Source organism: Porites lutea, chromosome 3 (assembly GCF_958299795.1).
Source record: "Porites lutea chromosome 3, jaPorLute2.1, whole genome shotgun sequence".
Classification (NCBI taxonomy): domain Eukaryota; kingdom Metazoa; phylum Cnidaria; class Anthozoa; order Scleractinia; family Poritidae; genus Porites; species Porites lutea.
Genome location: NC_133203.1, coordinates 3,687,062 through 3,706,725, shown reverse-complemented (window position 1 = coordinate 3,706,725; position 19,664 = coordinate 3,687,062). Strand labels below are relative to the sequence as shown.

The window sequence follows — 19,664 nt, the reverse complement described above, 5'->3', positions numbered from 1 at the left end:
CATAAATGAACCATTATTTTTGAAATTCAATAGATGCGAGAAACGTTTTAGCTTTGAAAAAAGATGGCAAATAGTGTATTGTAGCCTCTTTAAGCAAAGCAGACTCCAAAGTAGACTTGACCGTATGACCGTTCGTAAAGATTTGTTTTACAGGAGCGCAGAATGTTAAAAAAGACAACAAAGACCATAAAATTAATCCAAATCTAATTCTAAGATTGCAAAGTTCGAAGCGCAGTCCATAAGCCAAGTTACAGGCACAGTACACACAGAGTCAGTGCTCCAGATGTGGGGCTTTTTGTCCGCTAAAGAATCGTAGATCACGTACTGTGTGCAGCGATAATTTCTCGAGGTTGGATTGGCGTGGTAAGCGACAGGTGCTAAAGTGACTGCGGTCACATTAGCTTTCTGTGACGTGGGCAAGCAGAGAGTCTCGTCCACGTCTGGTTTCGGCTCACGTGAAAGAATCTTTCCACCGCCAAACTTGACCATCTGGATGAGGTCTTCTTTTGGGGGGTGGGGTGGGCAGAATTCACCATAGAAGTAAAACTGGCAACCGTCAAATAAACCCGGAAGCTGGAAAACAACATTAGAAGGATGGATCACGGCAAAAGTCAAAATTTTTTTTGGAAACATAGTTTTGTTTGATGAAATGCACCCTTAGATGTACTAAAGTTAGCATCTATTACAGTGTACGTCGCCGTTAACAAAGATATAGGGAAACGATCAGCTGTATTAGACTTGGTATGAGCATTGTTACATTGCCCATGCAAAATCCAGTCGAGTCACCAAAAGTAGTGTGGCCGTGCCTGATAACATGCTCTTTTAAAAATATGTGCTTATCTAATAAAACAATCAGCCTTGCAATTCTTTGCCAAATTCATCACCGTTATCATAACCAAACTAGAATCATTTTCACCATCAGCAGTTGCAGTCATTATTGACAAGACCATTGCCATGGTGACCGCCATGATCATCACTACCGTCATCATCATCATCATCATCATCAATGATCAGCATACAATATCGCCATCACCATCATTAGAAACAACCTGTTTGTAATAAACTGACCTGCTTAACTGAATTAATTCGGGCTCTTTTGGGCGCCTCGACAGTCGCATCATTTGTTCCTTTTATCTCATACGCAGTCTCATCTATCCAGGCTTTCCGCCGTAAGCATTTTTCTATCCCTGCGGAACAATAGATGGCATTAGGAGAATTATTGGAAATTATGTATTCCAATGGAAGCTCGTACTTTTTAACGGGACAGGTAATTCTTAAACCAATGAAAAGCATTCTAAACAACAAAAAACAACTGCATCAGAAATGTGATCAGGAGCCAATATTTAAAATATATTGGTCATGTTTGCCGTTGTCCAAACACTACGCTGACAAACAAGATGACGCTGTTTGCGAAGTATAGGCGACCATACAAACGGGACCCTTGGATAAATATCGCTAAATTAATAACATGTCTCCATTGGGCAGGCAAAGAGGTCTACAATACACCAGATAGGAGTGGTTTCGCTGCACTGGTCGACCGTGTAGTGATCTGTAGTCGCCAGTGCAACTCCATGGTAATAGGTTTATCGTCTGGAGGATTTTAACTGTACTGTACTTGGTAGGTAGAAATTTCTTGATACATATCGGGATTGAAAGTGAGACCTATTTGTAACTCAACCCTTCAGCAACGAGCTTAGGCAACCATGATAGCTAGGGAAGCGAAACGTTACTTGAAAAGAGAATTCGCGCTGTTTCAAATTGAACTTTATCGCGCTATTACTTAACCTCCCTCGATTTATATATGGGCGAATTTGTCTGTGGCTGAATTCTTAAGGACTGTATCCAAGTTCAGAAAAAGCAAAAAGAAAATCGCTGTTCATTTTTACAAGTTGACGTCCTCCATAAAACGTGAAATTAGGAAATTTCACGTCAAAGACGTGCGAAGACGGCAAAGAAATGTATCGGGAAGTGTGATGCACGAGCAAAGTTGTTGTTGTTGCTCAGTTTCGCTTATTAAACGGTTGCTTTTTTGCCGTTCTTGTTGCTGTCTACACTTGAAGCCGACTGTACTCATATTTTCCTTGTTGTGGTTTCTGAAAACCACAAGTATCTTCGGACAGTTTCAAAAACTCTTTGAAAAAATTCTACGTTGGCGGAATTCTCAAGATGTCCACTCCACTATTACATTTACTCACAATCGTAGTTCACTATCCATTTTCCAGTCACCACGCCATTCAGATACTTGATGGTCCTTGGACAAACTCCTTTCCTGTTTGTTGCTGTTACAATGTGTGTCACTATTAACAATTTACCAAAGTATGTTACACGTGAACGAGACAAAAAAATAGTTTTCTTAAGCTGAGTTCTCTGGTTAAAAAACTTTCACAGTCCGTAAATTGTCACGACCATTCTAAAGCTTTTCCTTTACCGACTGGAAAAGAAACTGCCGAAAGCTTACTTGCTCTGGCAAATTTTACCCGTTCTTTCAATGTTGAATGCAAATTAGCCCTTTGTAATAGTTCTGTCAAGTCCCAACGAACACATTGCAACTGCATGTGTATGGAAGGAAGGAGTTAGTTTTCAAACATGCAGCGGGCTTTGTCGTCACTTTGATCACTCTATCCGCTTAATCTGTTTCACTTGAAAACTGAACACTAACCAATAAAACGGACTCATGATAAGTTCAGCTCACTTACCAGAAAGAGAGAACTCATTAACGATCTTTGCATTGAGAATCTGTGAGCACCTTTGGAGCTTCGTCTGAAACAGAATTCTTGAACAATTACCGGTGTAACATGCTGCGTAATATACCATGTGGCACGAAATTTTTGCGTTTTGGTGATTTTTTTGTGTTTCGCGGGAACTAATTTTTGCGATTTTCAGAAAGTACCCAGTGCCCAGCATTGATAATATTTTCGTTTTTATTAAGTAGGTGCAATAGAAATACATATTTTCAAACAATAAACAAGTATTTCGTTGTTTTTGACAAGTTGTGATTGAACAGACACGATTTCTTTGTACTGTATCTTTGTGTAGCGAATTCAAGTTAGAGAATATTTAATCTGGAGTAAATTTTTGCGGGAAAACTGTTTGCGGTAATTCTTATTTGCGGGAACATATTTTTGCGGATCGCTGGAAAGACCGAAAAAATTAGAACTCGCAAAAATTTCGTGCCACACAGTAATCTAAGATATGACCACAAGAACAAAACAGGATAATAATATCTCTGTCATTGGTCAAAGAAGCAAACCCAACCGTATCTATAATAGTTGGAATTCATATATTAAGGAATTTAAAAGTCTGGGAATATACCCTTGTATACAAGCGGTGTGTACAAGACCGCATTTGAGGGGCCTTTAAACGTCGTTGCAGTAGGCGAATCTCAGGTTGGCATTGTAGAGATATTTCTGGTAAATTTCTTATTATATTAACACGATACCTTCTCACAATTGTTTCCACTAAAAAATGAAACACCCCATTTTTGTTTTCAACATGGACTTCCGTTAACAGTTGTAGCTTGTCTCAAAAACAGGTAGTCATGACAACTACCATATTCAAAACGTTCTATCATGAGCTGTCTTTAAAGTTACGTTACCTTTTGCCCCGAACTAAGACCAGTTGCCAGGAGAACTTTAGGAGAATCTTGTGAACACTACAGGTACATGTAAAAAGAAGAAATATCCTTAATAAATGAATAAATGTCCCAGCATAGTCAACCACTACTGTTAATCGAACTGTAAAACTCCCCATCCGCCCTACTGCTGAGCGCAAAACCACACCTTTTAATGCCTGTATTTTTGGCACGTTTAAAGAAGGTCACAAAAATTAGGCAGCATACTTTTAAAGCACAATTTCGTGGCTAGCCTGTCAAAGCACACCTTTTTTCCTATTTCTTTCGAGCGATAGTGCGCGGAAAATCGTCTCACGTGAGCGGGCGTAACGCGGGATGACACCTTTTAACTCGAAAAAGGGGCAAAAAGGCACGCGTGAACACGAGAGCGACGACCGGCGAAGTCGCGAGACCCATTCCTAGACGCGCGCATGGCTAATTTCTAGCGTGTTTCGGTTTAACAGAAAGAAACGTCTGGTAATGAACTTCTGGTGGTTGGATATCAGAATATTCAGAAGTAAAATATCCATGGTATTTTTCTGAAGCTTTTAGCGTACATAGTCTAAAAGATAAAAATCATTGTAATACTAGCCTTTGTGCCCAGAGGTACTGAGGTCATCTGATTTGAGGATCCACTATCCTTCATAGGTGTTGTCCCGGACAAAACGGACTTCATCTCCTCAGTTGCTGCATAGTCTTTTGGAAGCAGGCCTCTTTTGTTTCTTTATAACGTATTACAATACATGTAGAAGACACAAAAATTTACAGCATATAGTTTATGTATTGATACCAAACATAGAAGTACCGGTAACCCTTCTAATTTTAGTCCAGATATTTACGTAGCTTCACTCTTAAAAACTTTTGAAATACGCTTCATCCTAAGAGTGCGAGGAGTTAAGAAAGGGGAGCCTGAAGATAGAACTCAAGTATGTTTTCGAGTCGAACCTCTATTAAAGCAAATTACTCAAGTGCCTGTTTTATGAAGTCTACCATTTCTGGGGCGAAAAGAACTGTCTGTGATGAAGGAATTGAGGGTTGTACATATCCACTGGAAGAGGTTAGTAATATTATAAGAAAGTTATTTTATAACAGAGCATTAGCCTATTGCAGATGTCTCCAGTCCTACATTATATTTTTCTTTTGCAACATCCCTCTCTCCCTCACAAGAAGTAGTCGAGGAATGTTCTAATGTATTATATGCTATGCAAAAGACCCAAGTTGTCTCCATTAAACCAAGACTTAGACAGTACTTTTATTCAAAGTTGAATACCCTGAGAACGAGGCTGGAACACAATTAGTAACAGCATTTTGCAGACATCTCTTTTCTGAGAGCAACAAAGAAAATACATACACGTAGGAGACATCTGCAAGCAGGCCAGCAGGGTGTAAGCTTTAAAAATCCTGGCTTTCTCACCTAACATCAAGAGGAGCTCCTCTGGAGAGTAAAAGTCTTGCTATCTCCATTCTACCGTTGGTGACAGCATCGTGCAAGGGCGTGTCATGATCAAAACCTCCAGGAATGTCAATCATGGCACCATGGTCCAATAGCAGTTCAGCTATGGCTAGGTAACCATGGTTACAGGCTTCATGCTAAAATTTTATGAAACACTTGTAAATATGTAACTTAATAAATTGATTGATTCACCGGTAACTTGAGTTTAACAGGTTTGAGTCTAAAATTCAAGACTTTTTCCAGACTTTCTTGCAAAAGGATAATTGATTTTTCCAAAATCATTATAATGTACATGTAGGTTACCAAATAGGTGATTAACAGGGCCCTTAATAAACGCAGGAACCAAGCTTTTTTCATGATGCACCGCTAAGTTACGGTTACCACAGTGGAATGCGGACATAAGAGAGTTCAGAAACTTCTCATTCTGTTATTGAATGACTTGTGCTGGCGACAAGCAAGACTGAATGAGATTTGACCAGGGAAAAAATTTCACCCATTAAACACTTAGTTGTAGCTGTTGTAGTTTAACTGTAAAATTCCGAAAATAGGCCCTGGGGCTTATATTTTTCAAAGACCCTTTTTGAGGGGCTTATTTTTGGAGGGGCTTATGTATGGAGGGAAATTTGCATTTCAAAATCGATTGGGCTAGCTTGTAGTGGGAAGAAAATTAACCATTTTTGTAAATTCCAAGTACAAGCCCCCCAGGGGGCTTATATTCAGAGGGGCGATTTAACGGAGGGTTTTTTGCGTTACGATTTTGGGGAGCTTATATTTGGAGGGGCTTATTTTCGGAATTTTACAGTAATTTTTTATCTCAGGTAATTTTTATTTTTCTTTTGTTTTTACTTCATTAGCCACATTACCATCCCTGAAAACAAAAGAAAAACAAGAACTAGCTGAGACAAAAAATTAACTACCATATAGCATGGAAAAAAAATTTACAGACTTTTTACAATTTTTCCAGGCTTTATCATGAAAATTGCTCTGCAAATTTCCAGATTTTTTCAATAATTCTCTGTACAAAACCTGGTTTAAAAAAACTCTTGACTGTCAACTGTCAATGACTCACTTACCAAAGGGGTCCAGCCAGCGTGGTCTTTGGTGTTAGGATCTGCCCCTTCGCCAAGTAATTTTTTCACAGTTTCCAGACAGCCCTGAGAAAGCAAAAAGGATGCTTTGGTTACCGGTCAGAAATAAACCTAGGAGTTTGATAAGTGGTGTCAAATTCAGTGCAATTTTTATATGGCATTTAGATGTTGTCAGTGGCCTGTCATTGCATGATGCTTACCTGCAAGGTTGAAATTTATTAATAAAATAAATTTTATTATTTACCTCTCCACAAAGGCCACCCTGGGGAAAGAAGAGAGTGGCCATTGTAGAGAGGTGACCGTTATGGGGAGTAAGGGCGTAATATGACATTTTTTTTTAGGGTAGTACAACATGTTTATCATGTCAATTCATGCTTACTGTATCCCATAATAGTAATCCAATAATAAATGACTGTAGAGATAAAATACACAACAAGAAACTTAAGTAATGTTTTCAATCAAAATGACAAAACCAGCAAGGCTTGCAACATTCGTTACATGTAAAAGTATTGTATGACAACTCAATCAAAATATGATTGCCACAATTAATTAATCATGTCGGTGCCCTGTGGATCAAATTTCTTGACCGTTCCTGACTTTTTTGTCACTCGCTGAAAAAACTGGCCATTGTTGAGAGGTTATTTTGGCAGTTGGGGACATACTGTAGTGGCCGTTGCTGTTGTAGAGAGGTTTAAACAAGGGTCAATGTATGGACTGTCTGCTGCTGGGACAAAAAAGTGGCTGGCCATTATAGAGAGATGGCCATTAGTGGAGGTTTGACTGTATTTTTTTGTCCCTGGACATCTCAGGCCCATTTCAAACATCGTGCTACTGCCGTGCCCAACTCAATTGATGGAATTAGATTCGACTTTCGCACGGCAGTAGCGCGACGTTTGAAGCCAAGTCGTGCTACTGCCGTGTAGCCAGCAAGCCTTGCCATGCTACAAAGCAGTAGCTCGACTTGGTTTCAAATGTTGTGCTACCGCCGTGCCGAACTTAATTCCTTTATTTTAAATACATATATATTTAAAAGTTTGCTAAACTATTTCTTCATTTTTGTGTTTTGTTTTTGGCAATTAATTAAATTAAATTAAATTTGACATCTGAAACCAAGTCGTGCTAGTGTCATGCAGCAGTCGAGCCAGCTTAGCACGGTAGTAGCACGACGTTTGAAACAGGCCTCAGGCACCCAGCCTCTACTAAACAATGCAGTAAGTGTTGTTGAATGTACCTTTATGGTTGCCACTTGCAATGGTGTTTCTCCTCGTTTATTTCTCTTTGTGCCTGGAGAAAAGGAGATAGAAGTCTGTTGCCTGCAGAAACTCTGTTCTAGAAGCTTCCTCTTGTTTCTCCCTGTATCAGATCCATAAAAAATAGAGCAGGAATTTTTCTTTTAACATTTTCACCATGACTGTATACACTGTAACTGAGGAAAACATCAGGAAAGATGGCAGGAATGGAAAAAAGGTAAGAGAACTTTTTCACGAATCAAAAAAACTAATTATGTTTAAGTCTTTAATGTCCCCTTTTCAATAGCCTGGGTTTTTCAACATTGTAACGGTCAAGTTTCCTAACTTTTTAGGTTTTTTGAACTGTTACTGTCTAACAAAGCATTAAGAAAGGGTGCCTGGAAAAAACACCCTCAAGTGATCTGACAAATTTTTCCCTACAAATTACCTTGTGTTCCAAGGGTGCAATTGGCATAAAATAGTCCCACTCATTATAGCGCCTCATTCCATGTGCACTGACTATTCACTGTAATAAGAGATGACTCTGAAGTTAAGTGTATTGCACTTACCTTGTTTGACAGGTGTTTCTGTGCTATGCTTGGTTGTCTTTTCTCCACTGCTTGTCTGTTTATCTCCTATATTACTGACTGTTACATGTACTTGTTCCTTCTGAGGTTTTGCCTTAGGTGGCGTCCCCACTCTCTGTCCTTGCAACTTTCTTCTCTGAGCTCTTGTTCTGAGAATGCTCCTGACATCTTCGGGAGTCCCTTCAACTGATAAAATGGAAGAGAGAGAAATGTTTTACGGTGTAAAGCAGACACCTGCTTAAATAAGATACAGCTGTCTACTATAAAAAAAATTTGTAGATATATTGAGAATATTCATGGTAACACACAATTTTGCAGTGATTTCCTAAGTGCTGATTGAAGAGAACTCTATGCTAATGCGCTTATTACAATGGCAAAGCTACAGTAATTCACCTTCATCTAAAGGTCCTGTGTTGGCCTCTAGTGCTGAACTCTCCTTGCATTCATCTCTTGATTTAACCTGTGTGAAGCATTCTGTATCAGCATATTCTTCCATCTCAATATTGTCATCTTCATTATTTACTCCAAACTGTAAGTTGTCTTCACTCTCCATCAACTGCTTCTCAATTTCCTTTGCATTTTCAATCTCTTCATTATTACAAGATGATACTGCAACACATGAGGCTGTTGCTTTCACTTTTTTATTTTTCAGTTTTCTCCCAAAGCACTCCTCTTTGATTTCCACTCTCTCAGGTACTGTTGTATCACTCAAGACTGTTTCATTTCCCTTTGTTAAAACAGATTTTCCTTTCTTGCTTTTCGAGGGTTTCCCACCCTTACATGTCAAAACCTTCTGATCACTTTGTTCCAGCTTGTCTCCAACAGAACTGGTGTCAACATGTTCCTTGGAGTTGTTTTGCATGTACTTTTCCAGTGTTCCTTTCTTTGTTTTACCATAAGTCTTCATGGCAGGTTTCTTAAAAACCCTTTCATTGCAAATGGAGTTTTCTTGGAGAGCAACGCCACAGTTAATTGACTTTGCTGTAGTTTCTTCTAGTGGTGAGAACTGATAGGAGTCACTCCCTTGATCATCTGTTGCTTGTGTTTCTTCCCACGCTGTTGCTTTAAGAAGAAAGAACATCAATTTACTGATAGGTGAAGAGAGATAATTTGAATTCTTTTAAGTAACGAAGAAATTTATGAGCTGGAAGGACCAGAGTACATGTTGTATATAAAACTCCTTTTTTGCTCTGAAATATTTAATCACTAAATGCGAATTGTGACGCAGGTCTGCAGCCTTAAGGGTTCTCTATTAGGGCAGGGGTGTGACACTGGAACTCTGTAACTCTTAGCTTATACCAATAATTATGGTTTGACTTTCAGCTACATTTTTTCAACTCAATACAGCTGTAAGTATCCTTGACTAGGAACCAAAAATTAATTATTAATGTTCAATAAATGACACTCTGTTCTTCCAAATTCCACTGATTTCTGCACCTAATCCCAGACTAAACCACTTGACACAATACCTCTCACAGTGGCACAAATACACAAATGACAGCACCTCTCCCTCCCTCCCCACCAACTTCCCCTCCCCTCCACCGTGACCATCACCTACAGTACAGTGATTGTTCCGAATAAAAATCAGGGCAAAACAAATTATATAGCTAAAGTTGTAATTAATTATTTGAAACCAAGGCTTTTTTATCATTACTTGCATGTGCCTTGTTCCTATTGTTGTCACTTTCATCATCAGATCCAACTAACATTCTGATCTTCGCACACATGTTGACAGTATTTGCAAGTTGACGATTTGTTTTCATATCCTTTACCCAGGCGAAAGCTCCACATTCTGGGCATTTAGAATCTGCACCAACCAACTTCTTAATACAGTTACTGTAAAACAAAAGTAAAATAAAAAACAAAACATATAGGGTGCGTTCCATTGGGATGATCCGGGTCAGGATCAGTTCTCAGATCATACATGTAGCTAGCCTGCGAGCAAGCTCTCCTATTTGGACGAGCGAAGCGAGTCTCGCAAGAATGCATGAGCGAGCGGCAAAGCCTTTCCTCTGCACCTTGTGGCTTTGCCGCTCGCTTGCGCTTTCTCGCAAGACTCACTTCGCTCGTCCAAATAGGAGAGCTTGCTCGCAGGCTAACATGTACCACATCAAAGGAACCAATGAATCTACCCTGGGAAAGGATTCATTAGTTCATTTGATGCACCAAGATTCGAGTGATCTCAGATCACTGATCCTGATCCGGATCATCCCAAAGGAACACACCCATAGACTCTACAGGGAAATCTACAGCTGTGTTCCTTTGAAATGATCAGGATCAGAATCAATGATCCGAGATGACTTGGACCATGGTAGATCAAATGAACCGATGAATCCACTCTGTACAAGGATTCATCGGTTCATTGATCTACCGTGATCCGAGTGATCTCGGATGACGTGAAGAGATTCTTGTTGCACCATGAGGTGGGGGGCAGGGGTGAAGGTAAAATGTCAAATTCGTGGAGATGATTAAAAGAATGTACGTCATGCCCACACAAATCAATCCGAGTCATTATTAAAAGGCTTAAGCTTGATCAAGTATAAGAGCAGCGTACAAAATCAGAATTTTATTGTTTAGTTCACAACAGAATTTTAAGCTTATGTCACTGAAGCATTTGTAAGCTTAAATTGCACACCAAACTTACCGACAGAAGATGTGATCGCAAGCTTCAAGCGAACAAGGATCAGACACCAAATTAGCACTAAACGTCAAACAAAAGTACCAGAAGGGAAAAATCAGTTGAAAACGGATCATCCTGTCCCTTAAACAGATATTCAGCTGTTACCGGAGAAAATAAACAAACCCTCTGCTATGCAGGGAATACCCACCAAATTTTACAGGTCAACAATTCTTCGAGCTTTCCTAAAGCATTCCTCGTATTCTGCCATCCAATCATCTTAAGGAAATCCTTTTTAAAGTTGAATAAAAGTAACAGATGAACGAGAAATCGACGCTGAAATCAACGAGACATTGATGAAAGAAATTACGAAGTTCCCGCGCTCTCGCGAAATTCACCATGTAGCCTAGCCTTTACGACTTTGTAACCAAACAAAATGGCGGACCTGGAGGGAAAAGTTTGAACTGCAAATTGTATTGGTTTTGCCATGCATCAGTTGAACAGATATTGGAAATTTTTATCTGAGAGTAACAGGCGTATTTTAAGTAGCAGACATCTTGCAACGTGCGGTGTACATAGATTCAATTCTGGACTGTATTCATATCAAGGCCGCGTTCCAGGATCAGTTGTGGCATGTGCTACGAAGAGGCGGCGGATTCCAATAGTTGTACAGTGTTTGCATTTAGCACAAGATAGCCGATTTAAACGGATACGAAGAACTGTACCCGATGAGCTATGGGCTATTCTTATAGTTGGTGAGAATGAACAATTCGTGAAATTCAACTTATAAAGAATTTAAGAAGGGGGTGAGAAGAAGGGGGCTAAGAAGTTAGCGGGGGGGGGGGGGGGGGGGCGGTGATTACATGAAATACCTCACTTGAACTTCGCCTCGGGAATACCTGGTTCCCATGTAACGTCACGGCAGTCATGCTGATAGTCAAGAACAAAAGTGTTTCTCTCCGCTGGGAAATAAAATATTATCAAGAAAATTCTGCAAAAAGAAATTGCATCTTATTGACCACCAATATGGCCAAATGCCCGGGGCCAAATGTTGTGTGATTGCAAACTAACTGCACATACACCTCTTTAATAATGGACATTTCTTCATCAAAAAGTTACTAAGCTTCATGCAATTCCTACCTCTAGTGATAGGGACACAACTCTTCAAACTTTGTGGACACTACGACCTGTTGCTGGCAGTACAGTTAAGGAATTCTGCCCAAATTTGCACTTCTAGAGTCCCGTGCCTTCCTGTAATTTTTTTTTTTGGTAACAGGGGAAGGAAGGGTGGGGGGAGAGTGATAATAATCTGTCTACGATTTTTCAGGATCCTGAGCAAGATTGTGCAAAAATCATATTCACAATCCTTTATGATCCTGTAGGATCTTGTCTGGGATCTTTTATGGATAGGACTTAGCTTTATACCATCTTGTCCAGGGTCTTGATCAGAATCCTGGACATGATTTTCACCGGGGTATAATATACTACACTGTAAGTGAGAAAGATGGGATGACAACATGTCATCTGAGAGACATATGTAGTTAGTTATTAAAGTGAGTTAATCAGTTAGCTATATTTTATGGAGCAATCAATGTCAGTAGGGACTTGGCTGTAAAGGATCCAGTTTATTGCTCCACAGAATTCTATAGAGTCCTATACTTGTAGAACCTTGAACAGGATCCTGAAGGATCTTGTTCAGAATCCTTGAATAAGATCTTGTCTAGGATCATCCAGGATCCTAGGTGACATGTCAATTATCCTGGGGAATTAATAATAGAGAAATTTCTTATCTTGTAGGCATTTTTACTTATATTGCAATTATGACCAAGCTTCATTATATTTTGAATAATATAGGCATTGGTGGTGTGCTTGTGTTCATTGCTACAGAATATAACAAAATGAAGTATGGTAAAAATAAACCTCCTGAACTAGAGTACAAGCTAAAGATGGCAAAGGTACAATATGGCATTTATTTATCTTATTACTCTGTACTACAGCAGTTAAGTTGTTGGAGTGTTAGGCTCTGTATATGCATGACTGCATGAAATTGTAAACACAGACCTTTTTTGGATTTGAGGACGAGAAGAGATTTGACTTTTAAAGTGTATATGGCACAATTTTTTTGGAGCTTAAACAGGTCTATTAACAATTCTGAACTTTAAAAATGAGTCTCCCAAAAACTTTCTGGAATTTTGGCTGTCCAAAAACCCCAGGGGGAGAGGGGAGTACTCAAACAGTAAATCATTTGGGTAAAGATGAGCTGATGGGGATTTGAAAACCTGACCCTGTTTAGCACAAAAATATCTTAAAATACATACCCGGTTTAGAACAAAGGACAAAATGGATGCGGTCTTGTTTTTAAGCCATTTATTGGCAATTGGAATAGAACAAATTCACGTTATAGTCATTGCTTTTATATACATGTACTTAGAGTACCAACAAATTTCATCCTGTTCAAATTAGGACAGACTCATACAGGATTGAAATTATACCCTGTTAAGGACAGACAGGTCAAACACCATACCCTGCCCAGTAGCACTTCCCTGTATAGGCCTTATCTGGAAGTACTCCCCACCCCCCCCCCTCCCTCTTACCCAGGCCAAAACTGCTCTTCAGAAATGTTCCAGAGGCTGGGAATGAGTAAAGGATCAATAAAAGCTGATGACATCATATGACGTCCCTCAGTTTACTCAGCCTTTGCTGAGTAAACCTTTAGTGGTCATTGCTTTGTGTTTTGTTGAATGAAGATCAACAAAGCAAAATATCTGACTGTAACAAAGGTATAAAGAAGTAAGGAAGACTTTGAAAATGATTGGGGAGTTGTCCACAATGACAATTCTTCTTTTTAATGCCATTTTGTTAATTTACTCTACATTCTTGCTAATCATTCTACATTATACTTGTAAATTTGGGCGTACAAGAGGGCAGACATTTTTGGAGGCAAATTCACGTATTTTGAAGGTGAAAAAATAGGTTTTGAAGAATTTTGACCAGTTTAAAATTTGCATACATATTAATTTTTAAAACATTTATGAGTTAAAAATGGCTAAAAATTTATTCATGTCATTTTCTCTTCAAGTTTTTTTGCCTTATTGTACTTTTTTTTTCACCAGAAAAATTAGCACAGTTATCTCATACTCATAGTCGTCCTTGTCTTAGAATCCAACGGTCTCTAATGGTGTCACCGTGACAACAATGAAATGCCATTGGATAGTACAGTATCACTGACTTTTCAAGGTAGTTATCCTTTCTTGTTCTTGTTTTTCATTTGTTTTTGTTTTTAGAAAAAAGATATGGAAGGAGATAAGGATCAGTCAATCAAGTTATTAAAAGAAGCTCTCAAACTTATCCATGGATATTTTGAGAGAACCAAAAACAACAAACCAGAATCAACTGAACAAGAAAAAAAGGACAAAATAAAAACACAGAAGTATTTGAGATATGTGCTGGATCAGGTAAGATTTGAATTGAGTTGTATATTTTATATTTGGAAGAGAAACCATTTTGCATACTACTGGTAATCCAAATGATTAAAGGGAAGTGAAAAGTTAAATTTTTGTGACTTTGTTTGGAACAAATAATAAATAATTAATTATTTTATTAAATGAAGTTATTGACTCATATCTCTACATTGTACTTTGAAGAAATTGGGTTGTTTCAAAAATATCAACACCTGCTTCCCTTGAAAAATCCCACTCAGGATCCAAAGTAAGATCTCAGAGGATTCCAACATGATCCTAACCAAAGACGTTTCCAAAATACTGTCCAAGATCCTGTTAAAAATTTTATACAATCCTAACCAGGATCTTATAAGATTCTCCATGATTCTAACCAGGATCTTATTATAAGGATCCAATAAGATAAACTATAAGGATCCTATCATGATCCGGTTTAATCCCATTAAGTGTTCTCGTAAAATCCTATCAGGATCAATCCCTTAGACTCCTACAAGATATTTTCAGCATCCTATAATTTTCAACAAAATAGACATCAAACATCAGAAATTTCACAGAAACATATTCTGGATAAGTGGGAATGCGATATTGTCTGAGCCAATATTACTATATTACCAGTTAAGTGCTCTAATCAGTTAGCTATATCCACAGAGTAGTTCATCATCAATATTTTACAGGATTCTGCTGAGTCCTGCAGAATCCCGTACAGGATCACATAGGATCTTGTCCAGAATTGATCAGGATTCAATAGGATCTTCTCTAGGATCCTGTGGGATTTGTCCAGAATTGATTAAGAGTCCATACTGTCTTGTCTAGGATCCTGTAGGATCTTCTTCAGAATTCATTAGGAGTCCATAGGATGTTGTCGAGAATCCTGTAGGATCTTGTCCAGAATTGATTAGGAGTCCATAGGATGTTGTCTAGGATCCTGTAGGATCTTGTCCAGAATTGATTAGGAGTCCATAGGATGTTGTTTAGGATCCCGTTAGATCTTGTCCAGAATTAATTAGGAGCCCATAGGATGTTGTCGAGGATCCTGTAGGATCTTGTCCAGAATTGGTTTGGAGTCCATAGGATGTTGTCTAGGATCCTGTAGGATCTTGTCCAGAATTGATTAGGAGTCCATAGGATGTTGTCTAGGATCCCGTAGGATCTTGTCCAGAATTGATTAGGAAACCATAGGATGTTGTCTAGGATCCCATAGGATCTTGTCCAGAACTGATCAGGAGTCCATAGGATCTTGTCTAGGATCCCATAGGATCTTGTCCATAATTGATTAGGAGTCATAGTATCTTGTCTAGGATCATCTAGGATCCTGTGTAGGAACGTAGAAGATCATGTCTAGAATTTTGTTTAGGATTGTCAAGGATCCTAGATGGGAACCAACATGATCATGTCAATGAGTTTTTTAGGATTCCAAAGGATCTTGGCTACCAACATGTCAAGGGTGCTTTAGGATTCTATAGGATCTTTCTAGGATTGCCCAGGATCCTAGGTAGGAACCTACACTATCATGTCAAGGATTCTTTAAGATACCCACCTGTTCATGACCTCTGTAGGCCTTTTTCACAAACCTTGTCTGTGCATCTGAACTGCTTCAATAGACACTTTCTTATTTCTTAATTCATACACATGTTAATGTATTTTGTTTTTAATTATAGTTGGCAAATTTGTCATTCCAACTTCAAAAATGGAGTGAGGTAAATGTACTGAGATGTAACACATGTTTGGTTTTAAACCTCTCAACTACTGATATTAGAATCAAAAGTGATACCCTTTGCCTTCCAAATATTGTAATATTCCCCACATATTTTAGCTTGATCATTGTTTAAAGAATCTATCTCCATTTCTCTAGAAGGTTTTAAAGTCAGGATTCCACCTAATCTCTTATTTTTTTTTTTTCAAGTTTAAGTTAAATATTGGTTTTGATATTACAAATAAAACATGTTTTGTAATGCTTTTGTTGAGATGGCCATGTTTACTAATCAGGCACCAATCAACCATGCGGCCTATACAAATTCTGACTTCCTGTACCTTTAGGTTGCATGCACTCTTAAAAATTTTTTATTGTATATGCTTACCTTCTAACAGCCAACACCACTTAGCTTCTCACTGAATAAGGGCAAAACCCAAAACTTTTGAACTGTTTATAGCACTTTTGTTCAGCTTAACCATTACATATCGTAGTTACAAGCATATGGGAAGTTTTCTGATTATTTTTTATGATCAAATGTTTTATACAATATGCTCCTTTGGTTCTTTGCTTACAGTTAGTGCCCATTAGATTCTACAGGATGTATACTTAAAGTACATAAAGTAATAATGGTCGTATGTCTGGTCGATTGTTCTTCGATCTGTATTAAACTGCATCTTCCTTCTAATTTTTAGGCAGAGCACTATTTTCGCCTGCTACTCCAAGATCTTTTATCATCGGATATCCCTAAGGTCAGTCAGGGTTTTAAATGGGACAATGATTGTTATAAAGAATTCTCATGAATTTTTTTCTTCACATTATTAGGATGATGATGGAGTAGTTGAAGTATCCCTCAAGCTTTCCATAGCTTGCGCTCACCAAGAAAAGTGAGTTGATCAAACTGTCTGTAAAGTTTTTATTTAAGATTTGTTTAAATTGCTGCCTACCTTTACAGATACATGCTTCTAGCCTGAAAAGTTAACCCTTTTAAGCGGAAAATCCCCATTGCAGGGAAGGAGCTTGACTAAGGGAGAAGAGAACAGTCGCTGATGTGTTAATTTTATTTGTAGACATGAACTTGCTGCTCAAGGATTCCAGTGGGCAACAGATACTATACAGAAGAAAGTAAATGAATCTCCAGATGTAACAGAAAACAGGTAAGGTACATCACTATTTAACCCTTAAAACCCTAATATCAGCTGATATTTTCTCCTCATAATTTCCTTACACTTCCTATTATGCCAATGACGAGAATTTGTTTATCCATCCTGACCTTTTATACTTGTTGGGCTTTCCCCTTTCTCTCGCAATCCCTATGACTGATTGACCAGTGTTGCTATGAGGAGAAATTAGATTTTGGTCATGCAGTGTCAGGGGTTCAAGGGATAAATGTAGTGGACAAAGACTCAGGACTTTCAGTATGAGGGGGTCTCTTTGAATAGTTCTTACCGTACTTTCAGTTTGGATGTAAACTGCAGTGCAGGCGGCAGTTTTCGGCCATAAACAATCTGGCTAAATCCCTCGCATATCATGAAAGTTATCCTTTAAAACTAACTTCCCTGGGGATTGCATAATAATATTTTTGCAATTGTATCTAATTTGTGTTTCCCTCTGTAAATTTCTAGCCTGCCTCTCTTTAGACCCTGTTAGGGTACAAATTCGGAAAATGACACGGGCTTGAAATAGTGACATAACACCAATGACATGGCGACAAACGACTTTAAGATAGGTTGAAACTGCGACAGCGATGAGGGGAATCGCAACTACAATAGCGAAATACTATTAGGCTTCCATTGTCTCCCGCTCAATATGCGAAAAGACCGGTTTTAAAATTCAGTCTAGCCAGATACGCACCGCCCCCTTCCCCACTTTCATTTCCCCCCTTCCCTTCCTCCTCCCCCATCTCCCTTTGCCTTCCCCCTTTCCCCTTCCACCTCCCCCCTCCCCCCTTCCCCCCTCCACGCTTCCCCACTTCCTTCCAAGAGGGCATCTCTCATTGCTCTCTATTGGCCCAGTGGAAGTGACAAGAGTTGGCTATTCATAAGCTAACATTGTATGATTATATTTCAGCAAGGCGCTGCTAGGTGTGTGCCTTGAGGGGTGGGGGACGTATCTCCTTTCACAAGACAAACCCACTGAGGCTGCGCGATTGCTGACTAGGGCACTGAAGGTTTCTAAAGAGGTTTTGGGAGAGGATCATGAGCAGGTATGTAGCTGAATTAACCGATCACAGAAGGTACTTTTAAGACCCAAGGTACCAGAAAATTACCTGTTTCCTGAAATAACTGCCCGGACGCTTATAACAAGAAAAACAAAAATATGCGAAAGAAACAGTTGCGTTAAAAAATGCATTTTCGGGACAGAATTTGCAACCCTGAATCCCACTTGATAGACCAGGGTTCAATTTACTAACTGCTAACAGTGGAGAGGTTATAACTTCCGCTCTTCGCCATTACATGTAGTCCCTGTTCCTTGTGCTCTCAAATTCGCGCTTTGCTTTTTGCTTGCCGTTTATTTACAGCTCGTTTTGCGGGCTTATCCCTCTGACCATCCAAGACAAGGTTAGTAAATGAAATTAGAGACCTTCGGAATCGAGGACGTGGCCGAGATTTGACCTTTTTTTTTTCGTGTATTCTCCAAAAATAGACATCTCGAAGAGCTTCATTTTACTTTTTTTTTTTTAATCAGTAAAGTTGACAGGGTTATTTTATTGAAGAAGTTTATGCCCTCTTCCGATCGCAAAATGATAACCTCTAAAATTTGACAACTTCTTTCCGTCACTACAAACTTTATGCTAAACTCGTAGTAGAATGGCGACGGCTACTACATTTTTCCGACAAAATGACGCTAGTTCACGCGCGCGCACTACTTAGTATTGAGAAAATCTCGTTCTCGTACTCTGACGGTCTCTATTAACTTGTTTTTAGACAACTGTGGTCCTTAATAACCTAGCCAAGGCTTATGCTGAGAGTGGAAAGTACGAACTGGCTGAAGAAATGGCCAGAGAAGCTGTGCGCATTGCTGAACAGACTCAAAACACTCATTTGTCACGCTTTGTGGCCAATCTGGGAACCATCCTCAACCTGGAAGGTATAAATCTTTTAACATGTTGCCGTGTGAACATGAAAGTTAGTCAATAAGGCCTGGCTGTAGTTGTTTGGAAGTTGGATAGCATTATCCCCTGGATAAATCACTACCCAGTGAATACGTTTCATGGGGAGGTAGAGAGTGGGGGGTACCCCCTTATATAAGTCATATGGGTTTGTGCCGCCCCTATGGGTAGGGTTTTTCCGCCTTTTCGGTCTGAAAACGGGTACAAATTTTGTCCATTTTGGTCTGGAATCGGGTATTGTTTTCAAGGGAACAACGGAAGTATATGTTTCACTTCCATATGAATAAGAAAGAAAGAGATATGCGAATTCGAAACGCTTTTTAAGAAATCTTTTTGTTTGCGTTCTAATCTAAGTGATTATGACATAATTTCTTAGAGGCCAGGTCTGAAAACGGGTGTAAAAAGTGACATTTTTCTGTCTGAAATAGGGTCAGGATTTGGAGAGCCGGGCGGCACACCTTCACCAAGAATACTAAGGAGTAACCCCCCCTTCCGGGATACGTTTTTGGGAAATGAATTGGACTATCCAGCGGAAAGAGATTTTTCCGGCGGATAGCGCCAATGTGCGTTATCCTGTGGATAGTGATTTATCCGGTTGGTAGCGTTATGCACCTTGTTAACAACTGGGTCCCTCCTGAACTGGGCCTGGTGTTTAGGCAGTTAATTCTTGATGCGATTTTAAGTGCGATCTCGAGACGGGGGGCAGCTCAGCCCAGTATGAAAGAAACGGGGATACTTGTCAGAAAATTAGACTTTTAGGGCAAATTTTTTAATCAGTTTTGGATCTTCCATCTGGCTCCTTTGGCTGCTGCACACTTTT

The 19,664-nt window shown here is 39.2% G+C and overlaps 2 protein-coding genes across 2 annotated transcripts in view; one reads left to right on the top strand and one right to left on the bottom strand.

The window, feature by feature from the left end:
- Positions 1-100: 100 nt before the first annotated feature.
- On the bottom strand, positions 101-10,946 carry LOC140931451 (BRCA1-associated RING domain protein 1-like). Its single transcript, XM_073381264.1, has 14 exons — positions 10,796-10,946; positions 10,612-10,668; positions 9,622-9,803; positions 8,361-9,029; positions 7,950-8,153; positions 7,383-7,504; positions 6,137-6,217; positions 5,025-5,200; positions 4,203-4,332; positions 3,596-3,652; positions 2,697-2,760; positions 2,196-2,297; positions 1,069-1,187; positions 101-573 (listed from the first exon to the last, which is right to left on the bottom strand). The coding sequence occupies exons 1-14, from the start codon at positions 10,861-10,863 to the stop codon at positions 193-195; spliced, it is 2,412 nt and encodes an 803-aa protein (XP_073237365.1). The 5' UTR covers positions 10,864-10,946; the 3' UTR covers positions 101-192.
- A 70-nt stretch (positions 10,947-11,016) lies between these two features.
- The window catches only part of LOC140930214 (tetratricopeptide repeat protein 19, mitochondrial-like), a 9,475-nt gene continuing 827 nt past the window's right edge, over positions 11,017-19,664 (top strand). Inside the window, exons 1-9 of the mRNA XM_073379878.1 lie at positions 11,017-11,339; positions 12,439-12,539; positions 13,869-14,039; positions 15,701-15,739; positions 16,428-16,484; positions 16,558-16,619; positions 16,803-16,889; positions 17,803-17,938; positions 18,660-18,822. Coding sequence (XP_073235979.1) covers positions 11,072-11,339; positions 12,439-12,539; positions 13,869-14,039; positions 15,701-15,739; positions 16,428-16,484; positions 16,558-16,619; positions 16,803-16,889; positions 17,803-17,938; positions 18,660-18,822 — 1,084 coding nt within the window. The 5' untranslated portion in view covers positions 11,017-11,071. The remainder of the gene's footprint in view (positions 11,340-12,438; positions 12,540-13,868; positions 14,040-15,700; positions 15,740-16,427; positions 16,485-16,557; positions 16,620-16,802; positions 16,890-17,802; positions 17,939-18,659; positions 18,823-19,664) is intronic.